General features: G+C 42.7%; 1 protein-coding gene across 5 annotated transcripts in view; it reads right to left on the bottom strand.

The window, feature by feature from the left end:
• The window catches only part of msh3 (mutS homolog 3 (E. coli)), a 141,722-nt gene that overhangs the window by 76,826 nt on the left and 41,152 nt on the right, over positions 1 to 23,744 (bottom strand). For all 5 annotated transcript variants that reach the window (XM_064973548.1, XM_064973565.1, XM_064973574.1 and 2 more), the window contains exons 12-13: positions 17,617 to 17,726; positions 12,808 to 12,940 (exon numbers count right to left, since the gene is read on the bottom strand). In XM_064973548.1, coding sequence (XP_064829620.1) covers positions 12,808 to 12,940; positions 17,617 to 17,726 — 243 coding nt within the window. The remainder of the gene's footprint in view (positions 1 to 12,807; positions 12,941 to 17,616; positions 17,727 to 23,744) is intronic.

The following is a 23,744-nucleotide window of genomic DNA, read 5'->3' as shown; positions in this document are numbered from 1 at the left end:
CCATTCCAATTGACTGAAACAGGCTTTTTACAACACATAATACACTCTTAGCTTGGAAAGATGCAAGGAGGCATCTGCAGATTCCAGACCATATCACTCTGGTCACTGATTGCCCTTAATATAGATAACCCCCCCAAGGGTATTGCTGACCTCATGCCTTTATTTACTCAGGACACTTAAATCGTTCCCACAGATAAAAACTGAGTTTGACTTACCCAACAAATATTTTTTAAGTACCTACAACTTAGACACTTCATAGAGGGTCAGTAGACAGTCGATAAACTACATTTTCAAATAACTGAAGTTACTATCTATTTACGAATCCTACTGTTCAGAGAGGTTTAATCTCTGACATATATTCTATTTTATCGAACAGAAGTGCCTCATCCTATGATGCATTGAGACATGTTTGGGAGAGAGACATTGGACATGCATTTGGTGAGGAAGAATGAGCTTCTATCTGCGAAAGGGTCTACCCCAAATGCACCCCCATAAGTATACAAGCTAAAGTTAAAATTGTTTCATAGAACTTACTTTACACCTGTCCGCCTTCACAGAACGTATTGCAATGCATCACATTTATGGTTCAAATGTAAACAGGATACTGGCACCTTCATGCACGTTTTTTTATACTGTAGCAGAATACAGATTGGAATGATATTCACTTACACATCAAATCAAATCTTATGTCACATACACATGGTTAGCAGATGTTAATGCGAGTGTAGCGAAATGTTTGTGCTTCTAGTTCCGACAATGCAGTAATAACCAATGAGTAATCTAACCTAACAATATCACAACAACTACCTTATACACACAAGTGTAAAATTATGAAGAATATGTACATAAAGATATATGAATGAGTGATGGTACAGAGCTGCATAGGCAAGATGCAGTAGATGTATATACTGCACTGGATACCATATGAGATGAGTAATGTAGGGTATGTAAACATTATATTAAGTGGCATTGTTTAAATTGGCTAGTGATACATGTTTTACATTATGAAGGCAAGATGCAGTAGATGGTATAGAGTACAGTATATACAAATGAGATGAGTAATGTAGGGTATGTAAACATTATATTAAGTGGCATTGTTTAAAGTGGCTAGTGATACATTATTTACATCAATTTTTTCAATATTAAAGTGGCTGGAGTTGAGTCAGTAAGTTGGCAGCAGCCACTCAATGTTAGTGATGGCTATTTAACAGTCTGATAACCTTCCGATAGAAGCTGTTTTTCAGTCTCTCGGTCCCTGCTTTGATGCACCTGTTCTGACCTCGCCTTCTGGATGATAGTGGGGTGAACAAGCAGTGGCTCGGTGGTTGTTGTCCTTGATGATCTTTATGGCCTTCCTGTGACATCGGGTGGTGTAGGTGTCCTGGAGGGCAGGTAGTTTTCCCCCGGTGATGCGTTGTGCAGACCTCACTACCCTCTGGAGAGCCTTACGGTTGTGGGCACAGCAGTTGCCGTACCAGGCGGTGATACAGCCTGACAGGAGGCTCTCGATTGTGCATCTGTAAAGGTTTGTGAGTGCTTTTGGTGACAAGCCGAATTTCTTCAGCCTCCTGTGGTTGAAGAGGAGCTGCAGCGCCTTCTTCACCACGCTGTCTGTGTGGGTGGACCAATTCAGTTTGTCCGTGATGTGTACGCTGAGGAACTTAGGGGGGTATTCCCTCGGCTGTTTCCTGAAGTCCATGATCATCTCCTTAGTTTTGTTGATGTTGAGTGTGAGGTTATTTTCCTGACACCACACTCCGCAGGCCCTCACCTCCTCCCTGTAGGCCATCTCGTCGTTGTTAGTAATCAGCCTACCACTGTAGTGTCGTCTGCAAACTTGATGATTGAGTTGGAGGCGTGCATGGCCACGCAGTCGTGGGCGAACAGGGAGTACAGGAGAGGGCTCAGAACGCACCCATGTGTGGCCCCAGTGTTGAGGATCAGCGGGGTGGAGATGTTGTTACCTACCCTCACCACCTGGGGGCCCCCGTCAGAAAGTGCAGTACCCAGTTGCACAGGGCGGGGTCGAGACCCAGGGTCACGAGCTTGATGACGAGTTTGGAGGGTACATTGTGCTGAGCTGATTAGACGATTTGCTTTTTCACCAAAGTCATATTTTCTCTACTTTGATTATAACGTTGTGTTTGATCCTGACACTGAACGTCTGTTCAAAACCCTTGTTTACTTAGCCAAAAAAATGCATATTGTTATTATGGTCCACAACTGAAGTAATATCTGTGAGAATGTGGCTCTCTCAAGCTTCTGCTATCCTACCTATCGAGAAACTTACCTTTGATTTACACCAGAGGTCTGATACATTTTGGAAAATCTGGTCTCCATGTTATAATTGTGATGTTTGTATATATTTTTATGACTGCCTTTTTGTATAAGGTTTTGCTCTATCCTGATTCATTTCATTGTACTTAGTCTGTGTGGTGCACTCAATTTTCTTGGCTGTGTAACCCCTGTTAAAATAAATACCATTCTAATAAAAAGATAACTACAAAAAGAAGAAAACTACATTATGAAACCAAGATAAAATAAATAAAGAATGATAGTAAAAAGCTTTGGAGCATCTTTAATGAAATTCTGGGAAAAAAGGCAAACTGCATTATACATGTCAGCTACTACAGTGACTGAAAAGACTGCAACACTCAACAAAGAGTTGCAGTTAGTTTCAGAGTGGGTGGCAAGGAATAAGTTAGTCCTAAATATTTCGAAAACTAAAAGCATTGTATTTGGGACAAATCACTCAAGAAACCCTGAACCTCAACTAAATCTTGTAATAACGTGGAAATTGAGCACGTTGAGGTGATTAAACTGCTTAGAGTATCCCTGGATTGTCATGGTCAAAACATATTGATACAATAGTAGCTAAAATGGGGAGAAGTATGTCCATAATAAAGCACTGCTCTGCCTTCTTAACACTATCAACAAGGCAGGTCCTACAAGCCCTAGTTGTCACACCTGGACGACTGTTCAGGTGCCACAAAAACAGACTTAGGAAATTGGTTCAGAGCAGGGCAGCACGGCTGGCCCTTGGATGTTAACAGAGAGCTAATATTAATAACATGCATGTCAATCTCTCCTGGCTCAAAGTGGAGGAGAGATTGACTTCATCACTGCTTGTATTTATGAGAGGAATTGACATGTTGAATCCATCGAGCTGTCTGTTTGAACTACTGGCGCACAGCTTGGACACCCATGCATACCCCACAAGACATGCCACAAGAGGTCTCTTCACAGTCCCCAAGTCCAGAACAGACTATGGAAGGCACACAGTACTAAATAGAGCCATGACTACATGGAACTCTATTCCACATCAAGTAACTCAAGCAAGCACTAAAATTTTATTTAAAAAAAATAGATTTAAAAAACACCTTATGGTACAGCGGGGACTGTGAAGCAACACAAACAAACATAGGCACAGACACATGCATACACAATAGCATACACACTATACACTACTGCCTTAGCAGTGGCTAATGGGGATCCATAATAAATACAAATAAACATCTACCTCTCAGCATAACATCTATGATTTGTCCTCTTTGAATAAACCTTTTTTCTCACCCTGATTTACTTTGGGGTCTGTGTTATTGAAGAGTAACATCAACTCCTGGCACTTGGTGTTGTGACCCAGATTAATTGGTTGTGACCAACAACAAGGAAAAACTCAACTGTGTGTTGATGCAGGGAAAAGAAAGAGAGAGGGCAGAGCGCAACCCACGGGATTCAACTCTTAATCTCATGATTGCTGGGTGAGTCTAGACCGATGTCATTTCAAAGAACCAAATTAGGTTAAAATTAGTGCATGCATTGAGTGATACGTATCTGTGATGTATAAGGTTTGAGTCCTTTGTTCTGTTACAGGGTTTAGTCATTTGTTTGCTCTGTTATAGATTTGTTAAATATCTATTATAGGGGTTCAAGTCCTCTATTAAAAGGTTTGAGTCCTTTTTGTGTAACCTTGTTACATAGAAGTGAGTTGCTAGTTGAGTAGCAATTTGTACCTGTGTGGGTAATATAAGCCTTCAACAAGCTTTTGAAGTTAACATGTTAACCAGGCCCTACAGAAACAACGTAGGTTCTAGAAGATAAGAGGTTTGAGTCCTCAAAAGGGGTTATATAAATATCAACATATATTATACAACTTCTGAAGTTAATGTAATGCCATTGTTAAGTGAGAAAAACCCTCTGGAGAAGGGCAGAACAGCTCCTTCGGATGTGAGCATGAACATTTTTAAATTCACTGTCTAGTGATATGAATAACCATTTCAAAGTAGACAAGTGTAGGCAAGAAATAAAGACATTCTGTCATTGTTGACAAAGACTGAGTCTGTCTGATATACAAAAAGCTTGAGGGAAATTACAGATAATGTCTAAGTTGATGACAAAAACAAGACGGTATTTAAAACTCTTAGGGATAGGATGACTGAGGTGTCCAAAGTAAACTGCCTGTTACCCAGGCCCAGAAGCTAAGATATGCATGGTAGTATTGGATAGAAAACACTAAAGTTTCTAAAACAGTTACAATTATGTCTATGAGTGTCTATGAATGTCTAACAGAACTGATTTGGCAGGCGAAAACCAGAGGACCAATTTTTTTTCTGTTGACCTTCCAGCTTAAGCTTTTGAAACCAAAGACTTCTGCCTCCCAAATTGCAGTTCATATGGCTTCCACTAGATGTCAACAGTCTTTATACATGGTTGCAGGCTGGTATTCTGAAAAACCAACGAGGAACAGTTGTTTATCCTCAGGAAGTCCCATGGCAAAACTAGTCTCATTGCGCGATTTTCCTATTGAAAATAGTTAGCTCCGTATGAAATATGATAGTTTATTTAGATATTAGAGTACCTAATAATAAATTAGAAACATTGTTTGATTTGTTTAGATAAACTTTACTGGTAACTTTTGGAACCCCTATGTCTGCATTCTGAACGGGTGGATTACTGAACTAAATGTCACCTACTAAACTGACTATTTGGGAAAGAAAGAAGGAATTTATCAAACAAAACGACCATTCATTGTGTTCCTGGAACTCTTGTGATTGCGATCAGAGGAAGATCTTCAAAGGCAAGTCACTTATTTTATTGCTATTTGGGATGTTGTGCTTGTTTGGATAATATGCTGGTGTGGGGCGCTGACTTCAGATAATCGAATGCTGTGACTTCCACCGTAAAGCCTTTTTGAAATCCGAAGATGCGGTTAGATTGCTAAGATTCTAAGCTAAAGAATCATGTATGACACTTGTGTTATCGTGAAGGTTTAATATTACGTTTTCTGTATTTTGAATTTGGCGCTCTGCAATTTCACCAGATGGTGTCGAGGTGGGTCGAAGAGCAAGATGTGGTCGATAGATGGAGAGCCATACATGTCTTCCTTTAGGGTCTGACCAATGCAACCACCAATTGGGGAGAGAGAACCAAATTTGTTCAAAAACCGAAAGAACCGTTTTTTTGAATTTGAAGAAAGGTTTAGAGCAGAGGTGGATAGGCACATTCCACCCGACATGGAAGATCAAGATGCACTCAATTCGACATGGAAGATCAAGATGCACTCAATTCCTCCAAAAATGGGGCAATCACCCATCAGCTGATGCAATCCATACATGACGATTTGCGAAAAACTTTTGTTTCCACAACTACTTATTCGGAGAGACAAAACCACAGCAACATCATCGACAGGTTGTCACAACTGGACAGAGACATCAATCAACATAATAAACCGGCTGTTATCAGAGTTGTTCAGGTTCTGATTGAAACCAACAACATTATTCGTTTAGCAGAAGAGAAACCTGATGTTTGTCATTGTTGCGGGATTTCTGGTCACTGGCAACGAGACTGTCAGAAAAGAAAACGTGTTCTTATGAGGAATGGCCAGAAGAAGCAGTGTCCGTCTAAGGGAAAATGGAAACAGGACAACCCAGCTGGTGTACACATGAAATCGGATGGAATATATGTGAACATGATGGTAAACAACTGTGCAGTAGATGTTTTAGTAGATACAGGTGCTCAAGTCACAGTATTGCCCATATCTTATCCAAACATATATGTCCTCAGTACACGGGCAAAAAGATGAGAGCAACAGGAGTGTGTGTTTCTATTGGTCCAATGAAGATTGATGCAGGGGTGTGGATAGGCTCATTTGAACAACCTATTTTAGGCCTTGATATTATTATGCAACTTGACTCTACACTGAACATTTCTGAAGGGAAGGTGATGTGGCAAAATTAGACAACTGCAGGGATCTACAGTTCAGAATCATCCTATTTGGACTACGAAGAAAACTGAGTGTGGAACTTTGGATATGGAACCGGTGTGCTTGACAGGTGTTGCCCCACCTTGCACAAAACAAAATTCCATTAGCAAGGAAGCTATGGAAGCTACTAAAGTAGTGATTAAAGATTCTGCTGACATGTTGTTCATACTCTTTTGACAATTAATCGAGCTGCACAGGTCACAGCTGGAGCAAATGGTAGTGTGTTGGAGGCTCCTAACATCATCATACAATGTGGCACACCATGTAATCCAGCTACTCTGATGCTTCCTTCAGATACCAATTACTTGAACACGACTGTTGTGAGTTGGTTTTGGATCAGCTCTCTGATGGGTTTATTAAGAGTCATCCATTGGAAAACCCTGAGTTAATCTTATACACAGACAGTTCAAGAATTGGGGGGAGGGGGGGGGGCAGGCTGGGCAGTTACTACAATGGACATTGTGATAGTGACAGGCAAGTTACCTGCAGGAACATCTGCACAGGTGGCGGTATTGGTGGCTTTGACAGAAGCATGCAGACAGGCTGAAGGAAAAACAGCTAATATATAAACAGCTACACAGACTCAAGGTATGCGTTTGGTGTTACCTATGATTTTGGAAAAATATGGAAAAACAGAGGATTCAGGACATCACTGGGAGTTCCTGTGAAGAATGGACCAGAGATAATGACTCTACTGAATGCTTCCAGTTACCTGGACAAGTTGCAAAGGTAATGATCTGTAAAGGTTGTAATTTTGCACGCCCAATTTTTCAGTTTTTGATTTGTTAAAAAAGTTTGAAATATCCAATAAATGTCGTTCCACTTCATGATTGTGTCCCACTTGTTGTTGATTCTTCACAAAAAAATACAGTTTTATATCTTTATGTTTGAAGCCTGAAATTTGGCAAAAGGTCGCAAAGTTCAAGGGGGCCGAATACTTTCGCAAGGCACTGTAAGTACTCCACAATAGTGTTGGGCTTTCCTGTCCTAGCCACTCAGTAGCTCACCATATAAGACACTTCTAGCTTCTTCTTTTTAATGGTATCTGTTGCTTTTATACATGTCTTAATTCTCAAAAGTTGTCTTTATTCTTATTTTTCAAATGGTCATGTTTGTTTCTAAATGTCAGCGCAAGAGTGACGGTTTCCCGCGAGAGAGTGACGGTTAATGTGATTGGATGTTATTTATTTGACTAGGCTACCTGTATTTGACACTGTTGTTATTTCGCTGTACACTAGAAGGTTTAATTTTATTTTTGGCAGTGAAACGAGGCTACTCAGGTGAGAAATAACCTCAAAAAAAGTATAGCCCCGTTGGAAAATATAAATGTACTGTTTGAAAATGTGAAGAATTGTTAGTTTTCCTTAACAATTTTTTAAAATAATATATATATATTTTTTAATATATATGTTTTTTTAAATTTGTGAATCACATTTTTATTTGGCGTACCCCCGACGGCATTGCGCGTGCCCCAGTTTGGAAATACCTGGCCTACGGTTTTATGTAGTATACGGGCAACACATAACAAAACCACAGGGTTGAGTCAGTTTGAGGTCATCACAGGTCGACACGTCACAACCAGGCACGTTAGATTTGAGAAAAGCAGACGTTCACTTTATGAGTGACACAATGCTTAACTCTCTAATGCAGTAGGGGAAGCAGACAGACAAGTAAAAGAGGCGTGGGAAACAACTCCAGAGGGGCGACATGATGTAGTGTAAAATAAATGTAATAGACACATTAGTGCCAAAATGGGAAGGTCCTTATCAAGTTTTGCTCATAATGTCAGCAGTAAAAGTCCAGGGAAAATCACGATGGATACATGTCAATCATTGCAAGGTTGTCCATTTTGATGACAAAGCGGAGCCTGGAGAATAAAGAACTGATTCATTAGCAATTAGGGGCTAATCTCGAGTGAAGAAGATAATAAGATAATCAGAACCTGACAAGCTTCTCGACCTTTCTTCTGAAACTCTGAGAAATGAAGTCTATTGCATGCGAGAAATTGCCAAGAAACTGAAGATCTCGTACAACCCTATGTACTACTCCCTTCACAGAACAGCCGCAAACTGGCTTTAACCAGAGGAGTGGGAGGCCCCGGTGTATCAATAAATAGTACCGGCAAAACACCAGTCTCAACGTCAACAGTGAAGAGGCGACTACGGGATGCTGGCCATCTGGCCATTTTGAGCCAGTAATAGAACCAACAAGTGCTATGATCCAGATACTCAACTCGTCCAAAGAAGGACAGTTTTATTGTTTGATTTAGGCCAGTTCAATTTAATGGACAAAAAAGTAGCTTTTCCTTAAAAAACAATTACATTTCTAAGTGACCCCAGTAGTGAACAGTAGTGTATGGATATTTAGCAAAAAAAGCTGTAAAAAAACAAAAAGATATTTGGGGGGGGGGGGGTTAATAATTTCTTTTTGTTTTAAATGTTTTGAAGACCAAATAAAAACAAAAAATACACCTCCAGCCTGCTCACCAATGGTCATCGATGGGGAGAACATACTTAGGTTTGGTCTGACCTGTAAAACAGAGTATAAGTTTGTACAGTTGAAGTCGGAAGTTTACATACACTTAGGATGGAGTCATTAAAACACGTTTTTCAACCATCCCCAAATTTCTTGTTAACAAACTATAGTTTTGGCAAATCGGTTAGGACACCTACTTTGTGCATGACACATTGTTTACAGACAGATTATTTCACTCCACTGTACCACAATTCCAGTGGGTCAGAAGTTTACATACACTAAGTTGACTGTGTCTTTAAACAGCTTGGAAAATTCCAGAAAATTATGCCATGGCTTTAGAAGCTTCTGATAGGCTAATTGACATAATTTGAGTCAATTGGAGGTGTACCTGTGGATGTATCTCAAGGCCTACCTTCAAACTCAGTGCCTCTTTGCTTGACATCATGGGGAAATCAAAAGAAATCAACCAAGACCTCAGAAAAACAAATGTAGACCTCCACACGTCTGGTTCATCCTTGGGAGCAATTTCCAAATGCCTGAAGGTACCACGTTCATCTGTACAAACAATAGTAAGCAAGTATAAATACCATGACCACGCTGCCGTCATACCGCTCAGGAAGGAGACACGTTCTGTTTCCTAGAGATGCACGTACTTTGGTGCGAAAAGTGCAAATCAATCCCAGAACCACAGCAAAAGATGCTGGAGGAAACTGGTACAAAAGTATCTATATACACAGTAAAAGGTGTCCTATATTGACATAACCTGAAAGGCCGCTCAGCAAGGAAGAAGCCACTGCTCCAAAACCGCCATAAAAAAAACAGACTACGGTTCGCAAATGCACATGGGGACAAAGATCATACTTTTTTGAGAAATGTCCTCTGGTCTGATCAAACAAAAATAGAACTGATTGGCCATAATGACCATCATTATGTTTGGAGGAAAAAGGGGGAGGCTGCAAGCCAAAGAATACCACCCCAACCGTGAAGCACGGGGGTGGCATCATCATGCTGTGGGGGTGCTTTGCTGCAGAAGGGACTGGTGCACTTCACAAAATAGATGACAACATGAGGAAGGACAATTATGTGGATATATTGAAAGCAAAATCTCAAGACATCAGTTCAGAAAGTTAAAGCTTGGTCGCAAATTGGGTCTTCCAAATGGACAATGATCCCAAGCATACTTCCAAAGTTGTGGCAAAATGGCTTAAGGACAACAAAGTCAAGGTATTGGAGTGGCCATTTCAAAGCCCTGAGGAAATCTCATGGAAAATTTGTGGGCAGAACTGAAAAAGCGCATGTGAGCAAGAAGGCCTACAAACCTGACTCCGTCACACCAGCTCTGTCAGGAGGAATGGGCCAAAACTTATTGTGGGAAGCTTGTGGAAGGCTACTTGAAACATTTGACCCAAGTTAAACAATTTAAAGGCAATGTTACTAAATACTAATTGAGTGTATGTAAACTTCTGACCCACTGGGAATGTGATGAAAGAAATAAAAGCTGAAATAAATTATTCTCTATTCATTATTCTGACATTTCACATTCTTAAAATAAAGTGGTGATCCTAACTGACCTAAAACAGGGAATTTTTACTAGGATTAAATGTCAGGAATTGTGAAAAACTGAGTTTAAATGTATTTGGCTAAGGTGTATATAAACTTCCGACTTCAACTGTATATCAGATTTCACCTTTTCATTCAATGTGTTACTGATGAACTCTGCCTCAACTCTGGCTATTTTTACAGATGGACAAGATACTTTTGGTAGACGACAGCCTCGGTCCTTTGATTTGCAGACCATAATTGGGTAGGTTTTATCTGACCTGTTAAAACTTCAGCATAGGTAATATCTGACACACAAACGGGTACTGTGATTTGGCTGGGGATTGAATTCCCAAACTTCCAATATCAGGGCGGCCACTCTAACCACAAGGCCACTGAGTTGGTCACACACTAACCCGTGTTCAATCACAGATGTTAAAAGCCAATCTACTTCTTCAATAAAACTCAACAAAGAGCAGCACCATCTAAATCTATAACCACCATTATCTGTCCACATGACATACAGTGCCCTGAGAAAGCATTCACACCCCTTGACTTTTTCTACATTCTGTTGTGTTACAAAGTGGGATTAAAATGGATTTGTCATTTTTTGTAAATGATCTACAAGAAATACTCTGTCAAAATGGAAGAAAAATTCTAATATTTGTAAAAAAATTATGAAAAATAAGACAATAATAAGACAATAATATCTTGATTAGACAAGTATTTAAATCCCCTGAGTCAATACATGTTAGAATCACCTTTGGCAGCAATTGCAGCTGTGGCTCTTTCTGGGTAAGTCTCTTAGTGCTTTTCACACCTGCATTGTGCAACATTTGCCCATTATTAATTTCAAAATTCTTCATTATTACTTTAGTGCCTTGTTGCAAACAGGATGCATGTTTTGGAATATTTATTTTCTGTACAGGCTTCCTTCTTGTTACTCTGTCAATTAGGTTAGTAGTGTGGAGAAACTACAATGTTGTTGATCCTTCCTCAGTTCCCTCGTATTACAGCCATTCAACTCTGTAACTGTTTTAGTCACCATTGGCCTCATTGTGAAATCCTGTGAGCAGTTTCCTTCCACTCTGGCAAATAAGTTAGGAATTACTGTATCTTTTGTAGTGACCGGGTGTATTGATACACCATCCAAAGTCAAATGAATAACTTAAACATGCTCAAAGGGATATTCTATGTCTGCTTTCTGTATTTTTACCCATTTACCAATAGGTGCCCTTCTTTTGAAAAGAATTGGAAAACTGCTCTGGTCTTTGTGTGTTTGAAATTCATTGCTTGACTGATAATTGTGTGTGTGGGGTACAGACAATGAGGTAGTCATTCAAATATCATGTTAAACACTACTATTGCACACATGGAACTTATGTGACTTGTTAAGCACATTTTTATTCCTGAATACTTGACTCATTTTTTACTAATTGTATTATTCAGCTTTGACATTATGGGGTATTGTGTGTAGTAGGCTAGTCACACAAAAAATATAAATGTAATACATTTTAAATTCAGGTTGTAACACTTTCTGAAGGCAGGCACTATGTTATAAAAATATACTATTGTTAATCATTATAGATACTACAGTTTTATTGATTCGGTGACCTGCATGTCAGTGGTCTATTACTGTTATTGGAGGGATGTGGCGTTACAGATAATATTGAATTCATATTGGCATTAAAACAGGTCAGAGGGTTAATGAGTGTCACAGCTTTAATGGTTTTCTGGCTTTGGGTCATGTGACATGGTTTTTATGGTTGAGAGCACACGAAGGCTTGCTACCATAACCATTCTATTTCCTCTCTCCATTAAATAGAGAAGCAGACCATCACACAACTCATCCAAATATGACAATTAATATGTATGTGTGTGTGTAGGGTGGGTAGGTGGGTGGAATAGATTAGAAAAAACTTCTAACCAATCACTGTGAGGATTAAACTTTCAGCAGATTTTGAGGCAAGAGTGCATGCTGAGAAAATGATACTGTGGACAAGAGCAAGGTTCAGCATCAAATAAGCACATGCACACACTGATGAAAGCTCTTTGTCCTGACATTTGAGTGAAGCTTGTGGAAGAAAGGAGACAATGTCATACTGGGAGGGTGGGAGATATGACAGTGAGGCAGAAAGGAAGAGGTGAAGCGAGAGGATTTGCTTCGCTCACAATCTGTTCGGATGTGATAAGCCCTTTTTGTATGGAGGTCTATGAGAGAATATCGAATTATGTGAGGCTTATTTGATCGAATATAAGTTTTGAAATGTTTAGGCTTTTACAAATGTACTGATATAAGTGGATGCACATGGCATTCCGACAACATTGAAATAAACAACTTACTTGTGCCTGTTGTTCCCCCGTGTATCTTCCCTATCATTGGCTAGAATGGTTCTACCGGATCTCGCCTGCCTTCAATCATCGATGACAAGCATTTCCATTGCTATGGTGGTCACTCGTTTAATCTTTGAGTGAGGCTACTGCTTCTAGACCGTGTGTGCGTGTGTGTATGTGTGCATGCGCGAGCGTACCTTCTTGTGGTAGATGCTGCACACTCCTCTCTCCAGGTCTGGCAGTCGGAAGAGCAGGGCTCTAACGGAGGGTAGGGTGATGGAATCAGACTCCAGGATCTCACATACAGCACCTTGTCTCTCACATATAGACCTGTGGGGTGAACAAGTGCCTCCAGGGTTGACATTTTGTATACAGAAGCACAAGTGCTATTTTCAGTTTCCTCCCCAGCAACACAATGTGCATTAAGCATTAGAGTGTGACTGCAGAGTGCAGAGAGACATGTGCATGTGTGTGTAATCTGGGTTTTATTCATGTAAGCGTGAAGCAGTGTTCTCTCATAACCCATCTGATGGTAGAAACAAAGATTTATAATCCTGACAGCAGATCTGAGCGAGTTAGAGAGATTACAGTCTCAGCCCAACCCCAAATCCATCCCTACGACGGCGCCGACAGAGATGGCCGCCTCGCTTCGCGTTCCTAGGAAACTATGCAGTTTTTTGTTTTTTTATGTGTTATTTCTTACATTAGTACCTCAGGTCATCTTAGGTTTCATTACATACAGCCGAGAAGAACTACTGTATATAAGATCAGCGTCAACTCACCATCAGTACGACCAAGAATATGTTTTTCGCGACGCGGATCCGGTGTTCTGCCTTACAAACAGGACAACGGAATGGATCGCATGCAGCGACCCCAAAAAATGACTCCGAAAAAGAGGGAAACGTAGCGGTCTTCTGGTTAGACTACGGAGACGGGCACATCGTGCCCCACTTCCTAGCATTCTTCTTGCCAATGTCCAGTCTCTTAACAACAAGGTTGATGAAATCCGAGCAAGGTTAGCATTCCAGAGGGACATCAGAGACTGTAACGTTCTGTGCCTCACGGAAACATGGCTCACTGGAGAGACGCTATCCGATGCGGTGCAGCCAACGGGTTTCTCCACGCATCGCGCCGACAGAAACAAACACCTTTCTGGTAAGAAGAGGGGTGGGGGTGTATGCCTTATGGCTAACGAGGCATGGTGCGATGAAAGAAACATACAGGAACTCAAATCCTTCTGTTCACCTGATTTAGAATTCCTCACAATCAAATGTAGACCGCATTACCTACCAAAAGAATTCTCTTCGATTATAATCACAGCCGTATATATCCCCCCAAGCAGACACATCGATGGCTCTGAACGAACTTTATTTAACTCTTTGCAAACTGGAAACCATTTATCCGGAGGCTGCATTCACCGTTGTTGGGGATTTTAACAAGGCTAATCTGAAAACAAGACTCCCTAAATTTTATCAGCATATCGATTGCGCAACCAGGGGCGGAAAAACCTTGGATCACTGTTACTCTAACTTCCGCGACGCATATAAGGCCCTGCCCCGCCCCCTTTCGGAAAAGCTGACCACAACTCCATTTTGCTGATACCTGCCTACAGACAAAAGCTAAAAAAGAAGCTCCCACGCTGAGGTCTGTCCAACGCTGGTCCGACCAAGCTGACTCCACACTCCAAGACTGCTTCCATCACGTGGACTGGGACATGTTTCGTATTGCGTCTAATAACAACATTGACGAATACGCTGATTCGGTGTGCGAGTTCATTAGAACGTGCGTTGAAGATGTCGTTCCCATAGCAACGATTAAAACATTCCCTAACCAGAAACCTTGGATTGATGGCAGCATTCGTGTGAAACTGAAAGCACGAACCACTGCTTTCAATCAGGGCAAGGTGTCTGGTAACATGACTGAATACAATCAATGCAGCTATTCACTCCGTAAGGCTATCAAACAAGCTAAGCGTCAGTACAGAGACAAAGTAGAATCCCAATTCAACGGCTCAGACACAAGAGGCATGTGGCAGGGTCTACAGTCAATCACGGACTACAGGAAGAAATCCAGCCCAGTCACGGACCAGGATGTCTTGCTCCCAGGCAGACTAAATAACTTTTTTGCCCGCTTTGAGGACAATACAGTGCCACTGACACTGCCTGCAACGGAAAAATGCAGTCTCTCCTTCACTGCCGCCGAGGTGAGTAAAACATTTAAACGTGTTAACCCTCGCAAGGCTGCAGGCCCAGACGGCATCCCCAGCCGCGCCCTCAGAGCATGCGCAGACCAGCTGGCTGGTGTGTTTACGGACATATTCAATCAATCCCTATACCAGTCTGCTGTTCCCACATGCTTCAAGAGGGCCACCATCGTTCCTGTTCCCAAGAAAGCTAAGGTAACTGAGCTAAACGACTACTGCCCCGTAGCACTCACTTCCGTCATCACGAAGTGCTTTGAGAGACTAGTCAAGGACCATATCACCTCCACCCTACCTGACTCCCTAGACCCACTCCAATTTGCTTACCGCTCAAATAGGTCCACAGACGATGCAATCTCAACCACACTGCACACTGCCCTAACCCATCTGGACAAGAGGAATACCTATGTGAGAATGCTGTTCATCGACTACAGCTTGGCATTCAACACCATAGTACCCTCCAAGCTCGTCATCAAGCTCGAGACCCTGGGTCTCGACCCCACCCTGTGCAACTGGGTACTGGACTTCCTGACAGGCCGCCCCCAGGTGGTGAGGGTAGGTAACAACATCTCCTCCCCGCTGATCCTCAACACTGGGGCCCCACAAGGGTGCGTTCTGAGCCCTCTCCTGTACTCCCTGTTCACCCACGACTGCGTGGCCACGCACGCCTCCAACTCAATCATCAAGTTTGCGGACGACACAACAGTGGTAGGCTTGATTACCAACAACGACGAGACGGCCTACAGGGAGGAGGTGAGGGCCCTCGGAGTGTGGTGTCAGGAAAATAACCTCACACTCAACATCAACAAAACTAAGGAGATGATTGTGGACTTCAGGAAACAGCAGAGGGAACACCCCCCTATCCACATCGATGGAATAGTAGTGGAGAGAGTAGCAAGTTTTAAAGTTCCTCGGCATACACATCACAGACAAACTGAATTGGTCCACTCACACAGACAGCATTGTGAAGAAGGCGCAGCAGCGCCTCTTCAACCTCAGGAGGCTGAAGAAATTCGGCTTGTCACCAAAAGCACTCACAAACTTCTACAGAGGCACAATCGAGAGCATCCTGGCAGGCTGTATCACCGCCTGGTACGGCAACTGCTCCGCCCTCAACCGTAAGGCTCTCCAGAGGGTAGTGAGGTCTGCACAACGCATCATCGGGGTAAACTACCTGCCCTCCAGGACACCTACACCACCCGATGTTACAGGAAGGCCATAAAGATCATCAAGGACATCTACCACCCGAGCCACTGCCTGTTCACCCCGTTATCATCCAGAAGGCGAGGTCAGTACAGGTGCATCAAAGCTGGGACCGAGAGACTGAAAAACAGCTTCTATCTCAAGGCCATCAGACTGTTAAACAGCCACCACTAACATTGAGTGGCTGCTGCCTACACACTGACACCGACTCAACTCCAGCCACTTTAATAATGGGAATTGATGGGAAATGTTGTAAATATATCACTAGCCACTTTAAACAATGCTACCTTATATAATGTTACTTACCCTACATTATTCATCTCATATGCATACCTATATACTGTACTCTATATCATCGACTGCATCCTTATGTAATACATGTATCACTAGCCACTAACTATGCCACTTTGTTTACATACTCATCTCACATGTATATACTGTACTCGATACCATCTACTGTATCTTGCCTATGCTGCTCTGTACCATCACTCACTCATATATCATTATGTACATATTCTTTATCCCCTTACACTGTGTATAAGACAGTAGATTAGGAATTGTTAGTTAGATTACTTGTTGGTTATTACTGCATTGTCGGAACTAGAAGGACAAGCATTTCGCTACACTCGCATTAACATCTGCTAACCATGTGTATGTGACAAATAAAATTTGATTTGATTTGATTTATCCCTCAGACACTCAGTGCAGATGTGAAAGGATTGCATAGGTCCATGTGTGTACTTGCTCCAGGGTAAAGTTTCCCCTAGGTACCTTCCCCTCCCCTCCCCTCCCCGCCCCTAAATCCTTAACCATTAATAGGGGAAATGCAAAACTGACACAAGATCAGAGTCTCGTGGCAACTTCACCGTAATCTGTTGCTGAAGCCCAAACCAGTCCCTTTGCTTTCCACTCGCCCCCCATTTGCAAATTCACTCACGCCTCCACCATATGCACAAGTGATGTAAATCTGAGGGATTTAAAATGATCATGGGTTTAGGGGCCACTTCAACTGAGCCAGTAATGCTGCCAGCTCAAGAGCAAAGTGCTATCCCAACATGCACCGCGATATGTTTGGTGTTAACAATTTCATACAAAATAATGGAGAGGTGAGCCTAATTATATGCAAAATACATTTGTTTGTGTCTGATTTCTAGGCTTGACACATGTAACAAATTAAATACCTCACAAATTAAATGTTTAACTGTTACGGAGGTTTATATCTTGTAAAATGACAGGGGAAATTTGTTCATTTTAATTTAATTCTTGTTTTATTATTTAACGTGGAACATAAATTGCATCATTCAAGTCCCAAGTGTGTCCCGAAACTGATGAGTTAATTTGATCCCACAGGAGGGTGGTGGCACCTTAATTGGGGAGGACAGGCTCATGGTATGGTTGGAGTGGAATGGTATCAAATACATCCAACACATGGTTTCTATGTTTGATGCCACTCCGTTCCAGCCATTATTATGAGCCGTTGTTTGACCCACTCATCACTCTTGAAGTCACCCTCAGAGTTTCGTCAGCAACAGATGACCACGGAGGGCCCTCCAAGCGAGTTAGTAGGGGCAAAGGACTGGTTTGGGATTCAGTGTGTACTTACTGTGCATCTTTGAGGGGCTGGCTTACCCACTTCCTCATCAGTCTTCTACCAAATGAGGTGTGGGTGTGGTCTAACACCCACAACAAACTCCCCTTCGTACCTCCATCGGTCTGTAAAACACGCACACAAACCTTTCTGTGAAAAAGAGTACTGCACTTGGCCTAGTAGTATCGTACCGCTCCAATGCTCCACAATAACAATTGCCCAAACTTAATTTAGGCCACAAAATAGCACCAAACAGGACATTATATAAGATAAAGTTACATATGAAATACGACCTTGTTGTATACAAGTAAACTGCAGAAAAAGTACAGTGGTTCATCATGTAAAAGTTGCAGCATACTGCAGCACAGCTTGCATGGTGCCGCAGAATTCTATGGCACGTTATTTAAGTGTCAGCCATGGTAACCATTAAAGCTAGTTAGTGCTAGTTTGACCACCAGAGGGCATATTTGAGAAGCATTTGATAGCCTTCAACAGTGGCTGTACAAGAGCATTTAAAACCATTTTTGTAAGAACATATTGTATGGGACTAATTTTAAGAAATTTTGCTTAATTAATTTGATTAATATTATGTTGTTTCTATTCCAAGAAAAATGAAAAACCCCTTGGTTTCGTTAGGATGGAACAGAAAATATGGAGCTGTACAACGTAACGGTCGGGAGTAGGCTACAGTACTAAGAGCATAACATGTCCACACCCTAATTGTATAATTCTAGTCTAACCAATACACAAACAGAGATTCAGTGAAAATAAAACTATCATTGATTTACCAAGACCAGACCCCATGCTTGTCTCAGAGCAGCACGAAACGGTGCTAAAATAGTGACCATGGGTAGGCTATTGCATCAAATGCTATTGCTTCTAACTTCAATATGCTTTTTAAATAAGACCTATACCACTTTTAACAGCACATTTGTAACGACGTTCTTCTGTTGAAGGAGGAGCGGACCAAAATGCAGCGTGGTGGTTACTCATATTTATTGTTGAAAAATGACTAGACATGAAAATACTGAAATGTACAAAAAAACAACAGATGGAAACGTGAAAAAACTATACAGCCTATCTAGTGAAACTAAACACAGAGACAGGAACAATCACCCACGAAACACTCAAAGAATATGGCTGCCTAAATATGGTTCCCAATCAGAGACAACGATAATCACCTGACTCTGATTGAGAACCGCCTCAGGCAGCCATAGACTACGCTTGAAACCCCACGAAACCCCAAGACAAAAACACACCACAATAACCCATGTCACACCCTGGCCTGACCAAATAAATAAAGATAAACATAATCAATTTTGACCAGGGCGTGACAACATTACTCAACACTAGTGAGACTCATGTCGCCTACAGTAGGCCTACAGGATATCGAAAATATTTTGATATTCAGATTACAATCACTCACTTTTATTTTTTTTAACGAAATAACGTACAAATTGTTATATATTATCAAGTTGATGGCACAGTCATATAGCCCGGCACCTACATAAAGCTGAGTGACTCACCCATTCAGGCTTTGGATTAAAATAAATAAGTTGTCTTGAAAAAATTAATGTTTATAAGTAGTCTTTAAAAAATTAATGTTTTGGATATCCTGACCTGGACCCCATGTACATTATTATAATAGCCCTACTGGTTGGCGCAGCAGTCTAAGACATTGCATCACAGTGTAAAATGCATTGCTGCAGATGCAAGTTCATGACAAACAATAATTACATATGGGTCTCCCGGTGGCGGCCAGCACGGGTATCGAACCCTGCATCTGAAGCAATGCATTTTGCACTGCGATACAGTGTCTTCAACTGCTGCGCCAATCGGGAGGGCTATTATAATACTGTACATTGTGTCCAGGTCAGGATAGCTAAAACATTTTTTTATTAAAGACAGAAACTTCTGACACAGTATTAATTATGAACACCCAGAGGTTCACTGGTAAGCCACATTTTCCTCAGGATCAATCCCAGTTGGTATTCTGTTTGAGCCCACTCGTGGTATATCTCTTCGGTAACACATCCTTGGAATAGCAGAACAGCATAACGGAAATGCTGACAAAATCTTGACAAAATATGACAAAATCTTGACAAAATAAAGTGAATAAAGACAAAGCAAACTTGTCTCAGCTCACTTTGCATTTCTCACTCCTGAAAATAAGGCTTACTTTGTACCAATCACCCAATCAGTGCCCTTAAATTGTGCGTTAACGTGACAGGCTACAGAGTAGACTGTTGTCAGAAGAGGAATAGAAATGTCAGGGTGAACTGACGACCTGACGGACCCAGGAACGAGTAGCACCATAGAAAGAAGCTGGCTTGATGAAAACAATGTCCCTTTTGTCTGTTCCCTTTGGTCGCAATGTCATTTTTTTTGTAGATAAACAGCTAGTTTTTGAATGGTAACTGTGTTAAGGGTGGAGTTGGGGTGGGGTGAGGAGTACTGGAAAGGTGTGACATTCATCTTACAATAGACCATTATGTAAACAGCAGATCGCCGATTATCCTCACTTTGATTATGCTGTAACGACATACTGTGGCACCATGACCAGGATCTCTATTCATTTAAGTGAGCAGATTAGGGCTTTCAGGTGGAACGGATATCTACTGGAGACATTTAGAAAATACTGGAAGACTTGGGGATTTTAGTCACGGACAGTGCTATTCACAAATGTAACACTTTTGTTAGGGTTGGAGCGAGCGGTCGCATCTACACTTCGGTCCGCAGGTAGTATAACTTTTCATTACATTTCATTATAGTACAACGGTTTGATTTGTCTAATCTTAGCAATTTCTTCTTAGCTAGCTACATAGCCGTCTTTGTATCAAAGATAATTGCATAATTATCGTATTTCGTCGTCCTAACGTATCTGCCCAGCAGCTAGCTAAGCAGCTAGCTAACATCCACTGTCCACCAGCACTGTAGAAACTATTACACTCAACTGAACGACTCGATTAGCGTAGTGTCAGCTAGCTACATAGTTGTCTTCGCTGTCTTCGTATCCAAGATAATTGTGTAGTTTAGAGTGTGTAGACTTAGAGTGATTATCTTAATTTACCGAGGTTAGCTAGCCAGCTATTTGTCGTCCTTAACGTAGGAGATGCTGCTAGCTAGCTAGCCAACAGCTAGCCAACCTCTACCGAATTGAACTTCAACTACCCGGTCAACATTCCGCGTCGCTCCACAGGTAGTATCACATTTTCATTTCACTTCATTACAGTACAACGGTTTGATTTGTTTGATCGTAGCTAGCCAGCTACATAGCCGTCTTTGTATCTAAGACAATTGTGTAGTCTAGAGCGATTTTCTAGGTTAGCTGGCCAGCTATTGTCGTTCTTTTAACGTAGCTAGCCAGCTAGCCCCCGAATAGCAGCACTGTAGAAACTATTACAGTACAACGGTTTGATTTGTTTGATCGTAGCTAGCTAGCTACATAGCCGTCTTTGTATCTAAGACAATTGTGTAGCCTAGAGCGATTTTCTAGGTTAGCTAGCCAGCTATTGTCGTTCTTTTAAGGTAACGTAACGCAATCAACCTGCTAGCTAGCCAGCTAGCCTACGAATAGCAGCACTGTAGAAACTATTACACTCGACGGAACGACTTGATTAGTGTAGTGTCAACATCGCAGCCACTACCAGCTAGCCTACTCCAGCAGTACTGTATCATTTCAATCATTTTAGTCAATAAGATTCTTGCTACGTAAGCTTAACTTTCTGAACATTCGAGACGTGTAGTCCACTTGTCATTCCAATCTCCTTTGCATTAGCGTAGCTACTCCCTCTTCTGTAGCCTGTCAACTATGTGTCTATCTATCCCTGTTCTCTCCTCTCTGCACAGACCATACAAACGAATTACTTATCCACACCGCATGGCCGCGGCCACCCTAATCTGGTGGTCCCAGCGCGCACGACCCACGTGGAGTTCCAGGTCTCCGGTAGCCTCTGGAACTGCCGATCTGCGGCCAACAAGGCAGAGTTCATCTCAGCCTATGCCTCCCTCCAGTCCCTCGACTTCTTGGCACTGACGGAAACATGGATCACCACAGATAACACTGCTACTCCTACTGCTCTCTTCAACGTGTTCTCGCACACCCCGAGAGCTTCTGGTCAGCGGGGTGGTGGCACCGGGATCCTCATTTACATTTACATTTACATTTAAGTCATTTAGCAGACGCTCTTATCCAGAGCGACTTACAAATTGGTGAATTCACCTTCTGACATCCAGTGGAACAGCCACTTTACAATAGTGCATCTAAATCATTAAGGGGGGTGAGAAGGATTACTTATCCTATCCTAGGTATTCCTTGAAGAGGTGGGGTTTCAGGTGTCTCCGGAAGGTGGTGATTGACTCCGCTGTCCTGGCGTCGTGAGGGAGTTTGTTCCACCATTGGGGGCCAGAGCAGCGAACAGTTTTGACTGGGCTGAGCGGGAACTGTACTTCCTCAATGGTAGGGAGGCGAGCAGGCCAGAGGTGGATGCGCAGTGCCCTTGCTTGGGTGTAGGGCCTGATCAGAGCCTGGAGGTACTGCGGTGCCGTTCCTCACAGCTCCGTAGGCAAGCACCATGGTCTTGTAGCGGATGCGAGCTTCAACTGGAAGCCAGTGGAGAGAGCGGAGGAGCGGGGTGACGTGAGAGAACTTGGGAAGGTTGAACACCAGACGGGCTGCGGCGTTCTGGATGAGTTGTAGGGGTTTAATGGCACAGGCAGGGAGCCCAGCCAACAGCGAGTTGCAGTAATCCAGACGGGAGATGACAAGTGCCTGGATTAGGACCTGCCGCTTCCTGTGTGAGGCAGGGTACTCTGCGGATGTTGTAGAGCATGAACCTCGAACGACAGGGTGTTGTCCAGGATCACGCCAAGGTTCTTAGCGCTCTGGGAGGAGGACACAATGGAGTTGTCAACCGTGATGGCGAGATCATGGAACGGGCAGTCCTTCCCGGGAGGAAGAGCAGCTCCGCTGCCGAGGTTCAGCTTGAGGTGGTGTCATCCACACTGATATGTCTGCCAGACATGCAGAGATGCGATTCGCCACCTGGTCATCAGAAGGGGAAAGGAGAAGATTAATTGGTCTGCATAGCAATGATAGGAGAGACCATGTGAGGTTATGACAGAGCCAAGTGACTTGGTGTATAGCGAGATAGGAGAGGGCCTAGAACAGAGCCCTGGGGGACACCAGTGGTGAGAGCGCTGGCGAGGAGACAGATTCTCGCCACGCCACCTGGTAGGAGCGACCTGTCAGGTAGGACGCAATCCAAGCGTGGGCCGCGCCGGAGATGCCCAACCGGAGAGGGTGGAGAGGAGGATCTGATGGTTCACAGTATCGAAGGCAGCCGATAGGTCTAGAAGGATGAGAGCAGAGGAGAGAGAGTTAGCTTTAGCAGTGCGGAGCGCCTCCGTGATGCAGAGAAGAGCAGTCTCAGTTGAATGACTAGTCTTGAAACCTGACTGATTTGGATCAAGAAGGTCATTCTGAGAGAGATAGCGGGAGAGTTTCAAGAGTTTTGGAGAGAAAAGAAAGAAGGGATACTGGTCTGTAGTTGTTGACATCGGAGGGATCGAGTGTAGGTTTCTTCAGAAGGGGTGCCTCTCGCTCTCTTACCCATCTGTCTATAAGGGAGAAGGCCTCCGGAAATGGTCTGGAGGAGAGAGGAGGGGAATTCCATGCTGTCACAGATTTACTGGAGAGAGAGGGGAGAAAAGCCCTTTCAAGCTTAACATCCTTATCATTTATCGCCCTCCAGGTTCCCTCGGAGAGTTCATCAATGAGCTTGATGCCTTGATAAGCTTTAGCAGCAGAGACTTTCCTGAGGACGGCTCACCTCTCACAGTCCTGGGCTCGCAACTTTAACCTCCCCAAATGCTACCTTTGACTCATTCCTCTCTGCCTCCTTCTTTCCACTCCTCTCCTCTTTTGACCTCAGTCTCACCTTCCCCCTACTCACAAGGCAGGCAATACGCTCGACCTCATCTTTACTAGATGCTGTTCTTCCACTAACCTCATTGCAACTCCCCTCCAAGTCTCCGACCACTACCTTGTATCCTTTTCCCTCTCATCCAACTTCCCACACTTCCCACACTGCCCCTACGGAGGACCGGATGGTATCGCGCCGTCCCAACCTGTCGCTCGATAC

The sequence above is a fragment of the Oncorhynchus masou genome, chromosome 1 (assembly GCF_036934945.1).
Source record: "Oncorhynchus masou masou isolate Uvic2021 chromosome 1, UVic_Omas_1.1, whole genome shotgun sequence".
Classification (NCBI taxonomy): Eukaryota; Metazoa; Chordata; class Actinopteri; order Salmoniformes; family Salmonidae; genus Oncorhynchus; species Oncorhynchus masou.
This window is presented reverse-complemented; position numbering and strand designations above follow the sequence as displayed.